General features: G+C 45.8%; 1 protein-coding gene across 1 annotated transcript in view; it reads left to right on the top strand.

Annotated features, from left to right (window-relative positions):
* Positions 1-16642, top strand: part of BANP (BTG3 associated nuclear protein) — a 441607-nt gene that overhangs the window by 47900 nt on the left and 377065 nt on the right. Inside the window, exons 3-4 of the mRNA XM_083165122.1 lie at positions 7469-7563; positions 12502-12701. Of these exons, the coding sequence (XP_083021248.1) occupies positions 7469-7563; positions 12502-12701 (295 nt within the window). The remainder of the gene's footprint in view (positions 1-7468; positions 7564-12501; positions 12702-16642) is intronic.

The raw sequence follows: 16642 nt of genomic DNA on the forward strand, positions 1-16642 counted from the left end.
CTTAACGCGGCTGCGTTTAACGGCCTGGAGGTTGAGCGGCAGATATTAGGCCTCAAGGGCCTACATCCCTCCGTGATTACAACCATGACGCGTGCCAGGAAACCAGTCACGGCTTCTCACTACCATGTGATATGGAAGAAGTACATAGCCTGATGTGAGAAAAATGCTTTGCCACCAGCAGTATTTCGTCTTAACAATCTGTTAAGATTCCTTCAAGCCGGTTTGGACTTGGGCCTCCGGTTGGGGTCCTTGAAGGTACGGATCTCGGCTCTGTCAGTATTTTTTCAGAAGAAACTGGCGCTGTTGCCGGAGGTCCACACCTTCCTGCAATGGGTGCTGAGGATTCAGCCTCCCTTTGTACCACCCACCGCGCCTTGGGACTTGGATGTGGTCCTCACCTTCCTTAAGTCTTCTTGATTCGTTCCTTTGGAACAATCGGAGTTGAAACATCTTACTTGGAAGACTGTTGTCCTACTGGCCTTAGCCTCAGCCAGGCGGGTGTCTGAGCTTGGGGCATTGTCTTGTAAAAGCCCTTACCTGGTATTCCACGAGGATAGGGCAGAGCTCAGGACCAGGCCGCAGTTTCTGCCAAAGGTTGTGTCCGTATTCCATCTGAACCAACCTATTGTGGTTCCTTCCAGTGCGGTACATCCTGATATCCCTATCTCTTTGGATGTGGTACATACCCTCAAGGCGTATGTTAAACGTACGGCTAGAATGTTAAGTCTAATAGTTTGTTTTGTATGATGCGCAAAAGAAGGGCTCTCCTGCATCTACAAGGACCATAGCCCGGTGGATTGGATGCACGATACAACAGTCCTATGCATCGGCTGGGTTGTCCCTTCCTCCAGCGTTGAAGGCCCATTCCACAAGATCTGTTGGGACTTCTTGGGCGGCTGCCCGAGGGGTTTCGGCTCTGCACCTGTGCAGGGCCGCAACTTGGTCAGGGAGTAACACGTTTGTCAAGTTTTACAGATTTGACACTCTGGCCAGGGAGGATTCCCAGTTCGGACAAGCGGTTTTACAGCAGACTCTGCATGTTCCCGCCCGTTCTGGTAGCTTTGGGACCTCCCCATAGTATAACCCAGTATCCCATTGGACGGTAGAGAAAATAGGAATTTGGGTACCTACCGGTAAATCCTTTTCTCGTAGTCCATATGGGATACTGGGAGCCCGCCTCTGTGCGGCTTTCTGCTGTAACGACACTGTTACTAACACGGTTAGGGCTTTTTGCCTTGTTGTCATATATTGACCTTCTTCACGGATTATGGTGAACTCAGAAGTTGTTATGATTCACCTTTTTTGTTATTTTATGTTTATTATTTTGGTTTGGGTGTGCTGTGAGAATCTCACCACGTTATTGTTCACATACCTCCTCACATAGCTCTCCTTCGGCACAGTTTTTCATTAACTGACTAGTGGAGGGAGATAGATGGGAGGAGCCAGTGCACCCACACTGAAAGCTTTAATGTGCCTGTCTCTCCTGCGGAGGATCTCTATCCCCGTAGTATAACCCAGTATCCCATATGGACTACGAGAAAAGTATTTACCGGTAGGTACCCAAAATCCTATTTTTCCAACATCAATGGTGGATCCAATTACTTGGCAACATGGGTGTTGAGTTGCCCTGTGAGCAAATATTGTTGATGTACAAAGTAAATAACGTGGGTCACAACGTGACAGAAAAAGGAAGAACAAGGCTTTTTGGGGCATACTTTACTGATATTGATTAAACAATTTTAATACATAACTTTTATTAGGTCGTTAATGCTAAAAAGAGGGTAGGGCACAGCGCCCCAAAAGCCCTCAGCATGACGGGCTACACCCACCACGAGATCTACTCACGTTGGGGGCACGGCTGTCGTTTTTCAACCAGGTGTGGGAGGATTCCTGCCTCAGTCCATGGGTCAGGGGTCTTATTTTGCACGTCTACAAGCTGGAGTTTGACAGGTTGCCGCTGCACAGATTCTTTCAGCCCGGACTCCCGGCTGCTGCAAGGGATCAGCTGGTCCTCAGGCAAGCTGTACAGAAGCTGCACGATACCCAGGTTATAATACCTGTTCCAGAACAGAAACAGGGCAAGGGGTATTACTCCACCCTGTTCGGGGAAAATGGTCTCTGTGGGAGTCCAAACTTCACATCAACTGTTTGGAACTCCGAGCTGTCCTTATGCACTCCTGCAGGCAGCCCCCTTGTTGCAGAGCCTGGCAATCCAGGTTCAGTCGGACATGTTGCGTAAATCAACCGGCGGGGGGGACAAAGAGCAAGTCCTGCATGATGGAGGTATCCAAGATCTTGGTTTGGGCAGAGGCTTGCGCCATGGCCATATACATTCTGAGTGTGGACAACTGGGAGGCGGACTTCCTCAGTCGTCATGAGTTGCACCCAGGAGAGTGGAGTCTCAGTCCCCAGGTGTTTGTGCAGATTGTGGATCGGTGGCGATTACCACAGATCGACCTGATGGCGTCCAGGATCAACAAAAAGGTGGACAAGTATTGCTCCAGGTCCAGGGACTCTCAGGCAGTGGCAGTTGATGCACTAACGACGTTTTGGTCATTCAACCTGGTTTACCTGTTTACTCCAATTCCCTTGATAAGTCGCGTGCTAAAAGAATTCGAAGCCAAGGAGTGGATGCAATTCTGGTGGCCCCGGACTGGCCTCGAAGGGCGTGGTACGCAGATCTTCAGGCCATGGTTGTAGGGACCCCGTGGCCTCTACCTCTCATAGTCAACTTGCTCACTCAGGGGCCCTTCGTTTACCAGGACTTAGGACGGCTTCGTTTGACGGCCTGGAGGTTGAGAGGCAGATGACGGCTTCCCATTACCATAAGATCTGGAGAAAGTATGTAGCCTGGTGCAAAAATGTATTTGTTTCCACCTGCAAATTTTAAATTGGATAATTTTCTATGATTTTGCAGTCAGGCTTGGACCTGGGCCTATGGCTAGGTTCCTTAAAGGTACAGATTTCGGCTGTTACCATTTTCTTTCAAAGGAAATTGGCTAATAATCCAGAAGTACAGACCTTTCTCCAGGGGGTTTTGAGGATTCAACCCCCCTTTATGCCACCTACTGCTCCCTAGGACCTTGATGTGGTCTTAAAGTTCCTGCAGTCGTCTTGGATTGAACTGATTTGAAGTACCTCACATGGGAGACTGTGGCGCTTCTGGCTCTGGCTTTGGCTAGACGTGTGTCAGTTAGGTGCCAGTTAGGTGCTTTATCTTGCAGGAGTCCTTATCTGGGGTTTCAACTGAGAACAAAACAGCAGTTCTTGCTGAAAGTTGTTTCGGCTTTCCATCTGAACCAGGCTACTGGATGTGGTTCAAATGCTTAAGGCCTATGTTGGTAGAACGGTCAGGCTACGCAAGACTGATTGTCTTTTTGTGCTTTATGATGCCCAGAAAAAGGGTTTGCCGGCCTCAAAACAATCTATTGCACGTTGGATTTGTGCTACCATTTGCCAGGCTTATGGAGCGGCAGACTTACCGGTTCCACCTTCTGTGAAGGCTCATTCCAAGAGAGCGATGGGTGCATCCTGGGCGGCTGCTCGGAGTGTGTCGGCTCTGCAATTATGTAGAACTACTTGGTCGGCCCAACACACTTTTGTAAAGTTTTACAAAATTGACGCCCTCCCCAAATAGGATACCCTGTTTGGGCAGGCGGTGCTGCAGCAGTCTACGCACGTACTATTGTTTCCCATTATAAAGAGCAACAGAATATGCTGCGCTATATAAGAAATTGTAAATAAAAATAATGAAGCCGCAGCAGCTATTCAGGCAGATGCAATGAGAGCCATATATTGCCTTGTAGGTATTACCTAATGTGTTCCAGCTGTTTCTCAGGGGAACAGTGTCCTCACAAACATTGGAACCCCATAGTTCTAGTATAATCATGCAAGCTCTTTAAACGTGACGTAGATGCTATTGAGTTATAGGGTAAAAAGTTTCTTATTAAGCGCAGCCTTAAGTTTTCGGCCATCAGTTTTATTGCAAGCTATTAAGCATGCAGACTTACGTATGTTCTACCTACATGCATTGTGTGAGGCCTACAGATCAGCCACTGCACAGACCAGATGTACGTTACTGTCCGCATCCAAACCTTATGCTCCTGTAAACAATAGTTTGCAATGAGGCCCTGACTACAGGTGATGAGATGATGGCTGCTTACAGGTGTGCTTCTGGAATTTTCGTTAATTGTGCTGCGTCTCATTATAGGTACTGTATATATGTAGCTTAAATATAATTTATTAGAAATTCTGGGATTTCTCGTTCTCTTATATCTCTGTTCCCTTACATTTGTGTTTTAACGTAGCTGAAATTACAGGAGCTCAGCCAGATAAATTCTAAATTAACATTCCCATGTATAGACCTAGCATTTCCCACAGGATACCAGGGCTTATACCACCCATAGTAATGTAGTTGCTCTCATCACGACTCTCCAGTGGACTTATGACTAGAACTCTTTATAAATGTGTATGTATTCTGTGTTTGTGTGTATGTACGTAGTTCCTCTTCCCTGCCTGGGCTGTCACTGTCTGCTTTGGTGCTTTTGGCACACTCAGGTCTGTATTGAGGTACAGACCAGAATGTGATCGATATCTCAAATGTTTTTGTAAAGCAGCAATCATTTACAAGGCAAAACCATGCCTTATAAAAACCTCTTGCATTCTAGGACGCTGTAACATTTCCCCACTGATGTCTAATATATATTACTAGAGGTACATTCTAAATTAAGGAACTTACAAAACAGAGGTAGCAGGCTAGCTTGAGAGAGATTCTATATAAAAAATGCTAAATACTCCTCACCTCTGAGGTGAAGTACCGCCAGTGACCACTAGAGGCCACTAAATGGACCAAATTACTCCTTAACAGAAAGTGAAATCAAAATGATCTGTTTCAAACTTGCTGGATATGGGGACAGGGAGCTGTGAGGACAGAGATTGGAGGTAGGGGCAAATGACTAAGCCGTCAGTTTGAAAGGTTTTTAACTAGTAAATAAATAAGTTTCACAATAATCTCTTTAATATCTTAAATATATTCACTTTTGATAAGCCTTTGAAACCACAGTGCTCATATATTAAATATTAATTTTGACTATCTGTAACTACCCAGTTTGTTTTATCACTGTTTCCATTTGTAAAGCGCAACAGAATTTGCTGCGCGATAGAAGAACCAGTTCATAAATAAATAATTAGCAGCTCTGTCTTCTGAAATACACAGCACTTTAGGTTTAGCAGTCATTGAGAACAGACTGCGTGAGCATTTGTGTTTAGCATGAAGATATAACACGTTATTGTTCTCCCAGTTTATTTTTACTGGCCAATAAAATGTTATATAGATTGAGCTTTATTAACTGCTGCCGTGCTTTTTATTTGCAAGTTAATTAAGCCCGCTGTTCCCGGTCCTCTGCGCTGTACCCAATGCTGCCTGCAAATGGACTTGTTTCCTTCCCATTGCCGCGTTTAAGATGTCTGTAAGATTTGTGATGCTCCGCTCTTATCTCTCTTTCAAGAGCCCATTTCAATTCCATTTTAAAAATACGCATTATCTGCTTGTGCAGCTGTGTCTGGGTAATCGCACATAGGGGAGGAGAGGTTGTTCTATAAAACGGTATAATCATTCCCTACAGTGTACCGTGTGCCCCTGTTTTGTTTGCGAGAGAGATTATAATTGGTGTCTGAAGATTCTGATCCTGTTAATAGAACACTTGGCCTGCCTTTACCTTGCCTGCTGCGATGTGTTATGCCCAGTAATTCCAGTAGAGGCTGCTCACAAAGGTAAAAGGAAATCATGTATTTTATCGATAATATTAGGAGGCTGCCCATCTCGTGGCTCTCCATTCATGTAGACCGCATCTAGTATACAAATCGGAAAACAATGATTTATTATCTTTTATATATGACTTGGTTTGATGGAGGAGATTTTCAATAGGATTTCAGCTACTACTGTCTGACTATAAGCATTTTCATTGCACCACGTGTCTGGTTTCATTTAGAATTAGCTGTGACATGTTACAGTAAGCACGACTACAGTTAAAGAAATTATTTTCAGACACTTAACTAATAGACTATAGGTCAGATCAGTCCATGAACCTTATGGAACACATACAAAATACATGTGCGATCTGTCCAGTAGGTGGGTTCACCGCCACAGTAATAGAATTGGGGAAAGGAAATTATGAGCCAGATTCAATTAATTTACCTTCCATGGACAAAGGAGGTAGCTTCAAGCTTTAATGCCCAGGGCTATTCCATTACTCCTTAGGCTAATTCAGAATCTGTAGAATGTGTCGGTTGAAATAAATGCAGCACATGTTTGAAAATATTACAGTTAGTAATGACTACACCTGTACACCAGCTAGGTGGTCTGGAAAACATGGCTTGTTAGTGGATTTCGAGGACCAGTTTGGCCAGCACAGAATTAGTAGCATTTTCTTTTTTAATTGAATACTTTTTAGTAAACACTTTCAATAACACACTTTTGCAAAGAAAAGCAACGTTTAATAATGGAGATGCCTGCTGTATGAAAACATAGGGGGGAAATCCCTAACATAGTACTTATAGTAATATCTAAGGAATGTGCAAATAGATTCCTATACAAACATCAGCCAGCAAAGTAGATTTAAAGCCACACGTCACTAAAAAATTTAGTAGGCAGATGTCGCTAGTAATCCGCAGGAGTGCAGATACGGCAATGTATACAAAATGTTGCTCCAATCTGCGGGATCCGGCGACACCTCATCTAGCGCAGTGTTGGCTAACCAGTCTTTGAGATCTACCAACAGTCCATGTTTTCCAGACCACCTATCTGCTGCTCAGGTGTAGTCATTACTAACTAAGTTTTTCAAACATGTGCTGCATCCATTCCTAACTGACACATTCTACAGATCCACAGGTGGTTTGGAAAACACGGACGTGGTAGATCTCGAGGACCTGGTCTAGAGTGTACCCAGCTTTAGGTTCATGTGAAGTTTTATTTTATTCCACAGTAGTTTTTTATTCCTTTTTATGTGAAGCACTTTCTTGTGCGACACTATTCTGCTTTATCACTGAACTCAGAATGCGAGAACCCAGCTTTGCAGACTACTGCTGCGTGTGTCCATCGCAATCTGCTCTTCATTTAAGCTCGCTCACTGGCTGAAGCCCAGCTGCGGGGTCACCAGAGGGAAATAGCTGACACTTGGATGTTGAGCTGACTCCTTGATGAAGAGCTTAGTCTATCTAGGATTTTACACTTTGTTTAGTCATTAGTCAGTGATCTCCCACGGCCAACAGAGGAACGGCCTTACACTGAGCCAGAAGAATGCTCTATCGCGTGCCATCACTCCACCCATTGTCTCATCAATAACAAGGGTGTGTGCAATCACAGAGTGGACACCCCAAACTGCCCTGCCAGCTGACCCATTAGGTGTCCTGGATAAGAACTCCACTTCAGTTTCATTTGATATATTATTTGTATTTTGTTTTTCCACAGTTATCCTAGAGAATCATGAAATGACAGAAGAAGACATGGCCCCTTCGCTGAAACGACAGCGGATAGAAATCAACTGTCAGGACCCATCCATTAAGGTCTTACATTTTCAGTTTCTTTCCTTGGTTTGTACTGTGATGCTGATACCCAAAGGGTCTGTGATACTGGGGTGACAGCTGTGTCAGTGCCAGAGGAGGTGCTACGGCACAGTTTAAAATTCAAAGACACCAACTGCCAGTCAGTCAGTTTGGAATGGCAGTTGGTGTCATTCCCTATTTTAATTTTTAACTGTGCTGCATCCCTGCCTCTGGAGCCTGCCCATCTCACATAAATCTTCACATGGCAAGGCCACCCTGGCCCTCCCACCAAGCGGTAAGGACACTGCTGTCTTGTGCAGACCGCTGCCACAAAACGATTGTTTGCCTCCCCCTGCCGCCCGCTGCTGAAACGGTGATTGTATTTGATAACCGTTTCAGGGCTCACGCATGCACATTCTGCAGTTTCTGCCCTCCGGAGATGACCCCTGAATCGGGCCCTTAGGCAGCTATTCAGCTAAAGGACCTTTGTGGTTAAATCATGTCTAATTTTGCTTCCTAGATCTGGATAAGTTTTAATGATAACCGGTACTTAGATTGCCTGGCACCTAAATTCAACAACCCATGTACTGGCAGGAGCATGCTATTAGTCTGCTTCTGGGAAACTTTGTGACATCATCAAGCTGCCAGCTCATTGCTGTGAATGGTCACATGAGATCATTGTCATTGGAAGTTTGCAAGCACCAACAGCTAATATAAGTAACGGTTAATGAAATCATGATCCCTGGAGGGGCACAGTAGATATTTTACATTTCAGTAAAGACATGTTCGTAACGTAATTAAAAGTCAGTCTGCAACGTATAGTTACTAAAACGTCAGTAAAAAAAAATACTTTTACTCTACCTCCACTGTTAATGCGTGATTTTTTTACATTTTTTTTAACCTGCATTGTAATACGAATACAGAAAAGTTTTTTTTGCTATTTAAAATGTATCTGCTTTCTACCACAAGATGGCAAACTTGCCATTCCTCAAGACTAATCCTCAAACTGATCTATTAATGCAAGTCATTTCTATGCGAGGTCAGAGATTACATTCCTCCCTTTACCTATATTTGCCTGTCAGCGAGCCTGTTAAAAAATGGCTGAGAATTGTAGCCCAGATTAATCTTACAGCAGGATATATTACTTGAAATGAGATGTCTGGATTATGCAGGGTGTATGGTGATACAGGGTTTGATTTTTAAGGCATTTCAAGAAGAATAATGTGAGGTACATTAATAAATCATTTTAATGCTTGAAAGTTTCATTTTATGCACTGTAAGTATGATGTTTTGTTGATGGTTAAAAACAAACCAAACAAAACCTAATGAGCCAATCAGACTGCTCTCCTACATCTTGCTTTGTCTCATTCTAAATGTATTTGCACTTTTTGCAACCTAAGAAATCTGATCTCTGTTTCTTTATGTATTTATAAGCCTCAACTTTAGAGGAGAGGACTATTGATGATCGCAATTGTGTGTGTGTGTAGTGTTTTTATAATTATATTAGTTAAAAGCCCATCAAAATGACAGCTTCTGCAATGTGTTTTCAGCTGTGACAGTTTATACCAGTGGTTCCCAACCTTTTTTGTCTCCCGTACCCCTTGATTAGGCTTTTCATTTATGAGTACCCCCTCGTGAAAATTTTAGGGGGCATGGCCTAAAAAGGGGTGTGGCTTAACAAGGGCAAGTCATACTGGCAATGACGAGAAAAAAAAAAGTGCAACCACTTGACCACAATATAAGCTCAGCCCATTCTGCGGACAGCATATAAAATAACAGAACCTTGTCAAATCTCTATTACTGAAGCAACAGACATTCCAACTGATCACGTTAGCCTTCCAATAGTGCCAGATACACATATGCCCCCAAAAGTGCCATATACACATATGCTCCAATGGTGCCAGGTATGCCCGCACAGTTCCAGAAACTGGAATGCCACCACGGTGCCAGGTATGAACCCATGGTACTGGGTATGCGCCCACAATGCCAACAATGCCCCTACAGTGCCAGCAACAAGTATACCCCCATAGTGCCAGCAATGCCCCCCAGTGCCAGCAATGCCCCACAGTGCCAGCAACAAGTATGCCCCACAGTGCCAGCAATGCCCCACAGTGCCAGCAATGCCCCACAGTGCCAGTAACAAGTATGCCCCACAGTGCCAGCAATGCCCCACAGTGCCAGCAACAAGTATGCCCCACAGTGCCAGCAACACGTATGCCCCACAGTGCCAGCAATATGGTATGCCCCCACAGTGCCAGCAATGCCCCCATAGTATTTCCCAGCAGCAGCACACTCACCATTGACGCTGCTGCCGGGGAGAGGACAGTCCAGTGTCCCCCTGCCATGTAGCTGCCGCGCTGCTTCTCTCAGGGAAGGAGAGTACAGCACACTGCGTATCTCTCCTTCCCTTCACTGTGACTGGGCTGCCCGCCAATCAAAGTTCGCGGGCCGGCTCCTGATTGGCTGCCGACCCGCAAGCTCTGATTGATTGGCGGACGGGCGGCCAGTCACAGGGAAGCACACTGAGGGGTAGGAGATATGCGCAATGCACTCTCCTCCCCTCCAGCAACCTGTCTGACTGCTGCGGCCGCCATTACAGGCCGGGCCGCTGCGTACCAAACTCTCCACCCCACCCCCAGTCCCTATTGTCTTCACAGCTCCCTCTCTCTATATCCAGCAAGTTTGAAACAGATCAGAGTACCTGAAAAAATGGCTTTCACTTTCTGTTATGACCTCTTTTTAGCATACAAAGGAGTAATGTGGTCCCTTAAATGGCCTCTAGTGGTCAATTGCAGTAATAAGCCTTTTGTTTATATTATATAACAGAGAGAGAGAGAGAGAGAGATACAGATAAAGATTCTAGCCATGCTAGTCCATATAGAGTCCACAATATTATCCAGATGTTGTGCAGCGTTCTCTCTTAAGCCGTTCCCATGGCTTACCAAAGTACATGCAAGAGAATCAGAGAAAACGCACAATGAGCTATAATTCAAATAAATTGATGTAATAAAAAAAGCTGTGCAGTGACATACAGCAGTTACAGTACACATAGCCCTCCATCAGCTGTCCTTGCAGGCCGTGGTGGGGGGAAGTGGATACCGCTCGTCAGGATTTCACGTCACCACTTGGCCACGCCCAAAGTGTTTTGTCACGTGCTTCGTCATGGGGTGATATATATATATATATATATATATATATATATATATATATATATATGAGATACGTTGTACTGTGTAATTGCGTTTGTCACTTTTCTGCATGTAGTGCTGTGTTATGTTATCAGTGCTGCACTAATAGTACCATGTTTACCTGTGGTAGCAGCAGAGCCGAGACCTGTAAGTGTGAGAGTGGAGCAGTAGACATCAGACCATGATGCTACACTCTTACAAACGCCGCCCTTTTTTACAATAAACCTTTCATTAACCCTTTGATTGTCAACGTTGCCGTGAGCGATCCTCAAAATAGCCCGTAAAAATGCCAGCGGCGCTCACAACGACTGTTCTTTTATTATAAAATAAATACAAATACGGCCAAGTCAATTCTTTGAAATGTAATTAAATATTGCACCTCAAAAAAAAGAACAGTCGCTGATAGCGGCGCGGGCATTTTTAGCAGATATTTTGAAGATCTCTCACAGCAACGTTGGGACTGAAAGGGTTAATAAAACCGTTTTCTTTGAAATTTTTACAACTTTCTTGCCAAATTACTGTGGCACTCAAAGGATTAAGCATACTGTTACTGTTATATCTTTACATGTTATGCTTTTCATTTTATGTCTACTCTATGCCATTGGACTGCTCACTCTATTTTTAAACCGGTGCTACCACACTTAAGGCTTCTAGCACCACACAGGAAAAACACAATTTAAGGTGCACTGAGAATATTGAGTGGCAGATGTACAGATGGAGCCCCTGTCATCCTTGGCCGGGGCTCGCCAGACCCTCCCCACTGGGGCTTCAGTGAACTGGGACGCGCGTGCATCACACACACACACACACACACACGCACGCGCACGCGCGTCCCAGTCTCTCGCGGGGACGCTGCATGTCCCTGTCCGTCTCTACTTCATGGAAACGGGCAGGGTTAGGGGGGCGCTCGGGGCGGCGAGGGCGACGGCGGAGACCGGAGGAAGGCTCTGTTGCCCAGGGGGCGCTCGAGCGTCTTGCGCGCGCCCCCTGGCAGGGCTGGCGTGATGGCGGGGCTGGCGTTAGAAACGCCAGCCCTGCAAAGATGAAGCCAGCCACATCTGTATTAACCTGGCAGACGTGGAAGTTGATAACACATCAGCCAATCTGCTCCTGGAATTTTTCAAACCCAGCCTGTAACTTGACAGTTAGGAGCTGATTTGATGTGCTATCACCGGCAACTTTATCACTTCTCCAGGCTTAATGCATCTGCGCCTAGTTGAATATGGGCCCATACCCTACATCCTGTTGAGCCATTCGCTGTGGGGAGCAAGGGAAGGGGCATGCAGGGGATCACCCAGACAGAACAACTGCTGCTTATTAAGCGGTAGTGAATCAGGCCCTTTATACAAATGTATCCAGGCCTTACCTTTTACATAGAGTCCATAGATGGGAGGAGTGCAAATCCAAAAATATTGGAGCCTCACCATAAAGGTTTTATTATTTTTTCCTGTATGGACTAAACATCCCAGCATGCCATTACAGTTGATACTATAAGTGCATGCTGGGATGTGTAGTTACGCAGCAGCTGGAGTTCTGCATGTTAAATACCCATGGTCTCTGCCCTTGGTATGAATGATGGTTCATGTCCTTGTTGCTGGTCTTTATCTGGTGGCTGCATACAGAGCAGGTCGCATTGAAAACAGTCACTGTTGATGTAACTTTATGTTGTGGGCTATCCAGTAAATACTGACACCAAAGCTGCCACCTGAATATCACTTGCCTTAAAAATGAGGCGGCTGTAACTAATGGGAATGCTTTTGTCTCTTTACAGTCCTTCCTGTTCTCGATCAACCAGACGATATGCCTTCGGCTGGACAGCATCGAGTCCAAGCTGCAGGTCCTAGAGGCAACATGTAAGTCACTTGAGGAGAAGCTGGACCTCATAATGAACAAGCAGCCGAACCCAATCCAAGTCCCCATGGTGGCTGGTTCTCCGCTCGGAGCCACACAGACGTGGAACAAAGTGCGATGGTAGGTGGACAATGCAGTGTGCAGAGAAATGTTGCTGAATATGTGCTCTTACTGGAATTGTTTAACCCAGCGGTTCTCAGCCTCAACCACCTGTTCTACCCATCAGGTCATGTTGTGTGGACTTCTGTCCGTGGAAGAAGGTGGGATAATTACCGAATCTATAACATAGATTAACTCACCTGGGCATGATTACTCTGACCTGTTTGGGGGGCATGAGGACTGGAGTTAAAAACCCCTGGGGTAAAGCCAAAATGCAGTTATTACTTACAGTGAGCACGATTCAGAGACGATGACAAATGCAAAAACGTTCTCAAATGGGCAAAACCATGTGCACTGCAGGTGGGGCAAATTCAACATATGCAGAGAGTTAAGCTGGGTACACACTGGGTGATATATTGTTAACAACATGGACAATATTTTTAACGATATAGCGTTTATATTGTCATGTATATGGTCAATATCATTAATGATGCATGTGGCCGCGTTCGTTAACGACCCCCCTTCCATTTGTACAAACAGCTTAATCTTATAATATCATCAGTGACTGCAAGTTGAGCTCTCTGCATGTTACTCTGCTCCACCTGCAGGGCAGCACGGTTTTGGAGAATGATTTTTCCTTTTTTATTTTTGCAATCCAGTCTGAATCGGGTCCACTGACATGGCCGAGGAGATGTTCTTCAGACCACCTCCCGGTCATCGCCCAAGAACAACGTTCATTGCTTTGCCTCTCCCATTCAGATACCAACTCTCCTGCACGCAATAGCGCCTTTGTGTTTACACCCAGTGTAACGCATGAGCTGCAGCGGTTTTCAAATATTTTGGAACATCAGTATAGCAATCGCCTTTGAATCAGGCCCACAATGTCTACTATAGAGGTAGCAGTAATCTAAACACTGTACCACCCAATGTCCTGTGACTTGCCTTTATTGTTTTGTACCTTCCCTGCATTCGTTCTCTGCTTTTCCACAAAGTCTATATATCATCCAAGCACAGTTGTTCTTTCTCGTTGCCCATGGATATAACGTGACTGTTCTGCAGTGCACAGAGCTAAACCGTGTTATATCCAAGAGCATAAAAAAAAGATCTTCTGCCAGGACACTATAAGGAAGAAGGCAGAGACGCCTTTAGAGGCCGAATATTGGTTATTTGTCTTTTTTCTAGTATTAAAATCGTGTTTTTCTAGTGCTCTGTATGTTGATGCCTAATCAATAAGTACAGTTCTCAGGGGTTTTACAAGTGATGTATGCGTAATGTATTGATCATTAGTTATTTTGTTTTTTGACAAGTGGCTGTACTTGAATATGCATTCGTGTCTCCAGGGTCATTATTTGTCTTCTCGTATACTGTTATCCTCTGCTGCTAAAAGAGGACTGTTAAAAAGAAAAGTTGGTACTCTTTACCTAGAACGGCGCCCGTCGCGGGCATCGCGGGTACATTTATGTGTGGACGCGACGCGACCGACGCGATGCCCGCGATTTCCCATTGAAAACCATGTTAAACATGGAAATCGGGTCGGTCGCGTCGCGGCCGGCCATAAATGTACCCGCGATGCCCGCGACGCGATGCTCCCGATTTCCCATAGGAATCAATGTTAAAAGGCGCGATGGACCCGATTTTACTGTTAAATGGCTCAATGGACCCGATTTTGCCATAGAAATCAATGTAAAATGGGCCAGAGAGCCCATTAACCCTTAAATGTCCCCCCCAATTTTTAACGCCACCCCACCATCCACGCGAACCCGAAGCGTGGCGAGCGCAGCGAGCCCGCGAGGGGCGGCGGTACGCGTCCTCCGACCTTTTCATGCCCTACTATCCACGTCGGCGTGGAGGTGAGAATATAATAGTGTGGCGAGCGCAGCGAGCCACCGAGCCCGAAGCGTGGCGAGGGGACGCGGATACCTTCACAGTTATGCGCGTCCCATCGCGGGCTTCACAGGTGTCCGTGGCGACGCGGACACCTGTGAAGCCCGCGAGGGGACGCGTCTACCTGTGAAGGTATCCGCGTCCCCTCGCGGGGCTCGCTGCGCTCGCCACGCTTCGGGCTCGGTGGCTCGCTGCGCTCGCCACACTATTCTATTCTCAGCTCCACGCCGACGTGGATAGTAGGGCATGAAAAGGTCGGAGGACGCGTACCGCCGCCCCTCGCGGGCTCGCTGCGCTCGCCACGCTTCGGGTTGGCGTGGATCGTGGGGTGGCGTTAAAAATTTGGGGGGACATTTAAGGGTTAATTTTGCCTATTTGGCCCCAAATCGGGTCCATTGAGGCATTTAACAGTAAAATCGCGGTCAATCTGCCGTTTTAACATTGTTCCCTATGGGAAAATCGCGGTCATCGCGGCCATCCCGATTTACCCGCGATGGCCGCGATCACCGCGATTTTTACCCCCGACGCCCGCGATTTCAATCGCGGGCGCCGTTCTAGGTAAAGAGTACCGAAAAGTTCATATGCACTTCTCCACCAGACTGTCTGCCTGTCAGAGTGCGGTTTTTGGGATCTTCACCATGGCTGAGAATCATCCTCTGTATGGAGCGGTGTGATATGTCTCAGGTCATTGCCTGTTCACATGACCATAACCCCTGTACCTTGTACCCGTAAGGCCCTTGACTTTTGTAACACTGGTATCACATCACAAACGCCGCCTCAAGCCTCCTTTTACGTGGAAAGCCAAATAAAATATTTATGCAGGAACCTATTCCCGGAATGTGAGGAGACCCAATTAGGGGATATTACACTCGGTGACTGGTAAATGTCCCGTCAGCTGCAGGAATATTGAGCTAGAGCCTCATGTCTTGTTCCAATTGCAAGATTTAATAAGCCATTTACTGCAAATGAAATAAGGTGCGGGACTGTTTATGGATTTATTCACTGTGCATCTATTCCAGACAAGCTCATGTCTCTTTCAGTATCCAGGACAGACCACGTCAGAGTGAAGGCCCATACACACCGGGCGACTTTGAGCTGAAAGCCGCTCAGTTTTGTCATTTGAGCTGCTTTTAGCTCAACAGCCGCCCAATGTGTACAGCCCGGTGGGAAGCACTTATGCGCGTTCAGGGATCATCACCGACCACCGCCGCTCATCTGCTGGTATTACCAGTAGATGAGTGAAGGGCCAGATGGCTTTCCATAGCGTCCTTTTTACGGGAAGTTGTCCACACTCGGGAATATCGCCGGACAGGGGGAAATTTTCGTCCCATCGATTTTCCCCATCATCACTGTCCATATACGCTGGGCAAAATAGCCCAGTGTGTATGGACCGTATGAGTGGCATGCTACACATCAGTACATATAGACTAAGGGTTTGGAAAATTTCTTGGCACTAAAATTATTGGAGTTTGCCTATCCTGGGTGGAGGGATAAATCCTCTTATCCCTAGATCAGTGGTTCCCAAACTGTGCGCCTAGGCTCCCTGGGGTGCCTCAGGACACTTGCAGGGGTGCCTTGGGTTGGTGGACCAGGATCAATTCATATTATTTATGGTCAGTGTACCAGGCAAAACCAGTGCTTGTGGCTGCCAATCATAATATACAGTATGTGGACAAACAGAAGCAAATCCTGTCCCCCACCAGATAACTGTGACATATAAACACAATGCACTTCATTTAATGTGTTTTTCTGAATTTCTCGATAAGAAGCATTTGGCCTAGGGTGCCTTGGAAATATTTTGATGCTCTAGGGCGCCGTGATTCAAAAAAGTTTGGGAACCCCTGCCCTAGATGATATCAGAAAAAATTATATAGTATAATCAGGATTTTAGCGCTCTCCTAAAGGACATAATAGTAGAAATCCGGGGCTTGAAAAATAGTGGAGTGGGTGATACAGATAACCAAATACTCCCCTCTGATGGATTCTGTGATCCTCTCTTCTCCAAGCTTTAATGAATGATATCTTATATTCTCAAAGTTCGTTGGTGATATAAAATGGAAAATAAAAATAGGAGCCAA

Source organism: Crinia signifera, chromosome 11 (genome assembly GCF_055691185.1).
Source record: "Crinia signifera chromosome 11, ASM5569118v1, whole genome shotgun sequence".
In the NCBI taxonomy this organism is placed as follows: domain Eukaryota; kingdom Metazoa; phylum Chordata; class Amphibia; order Anura; family Myobatrachidae; genus Crinia; species Crinia signifera.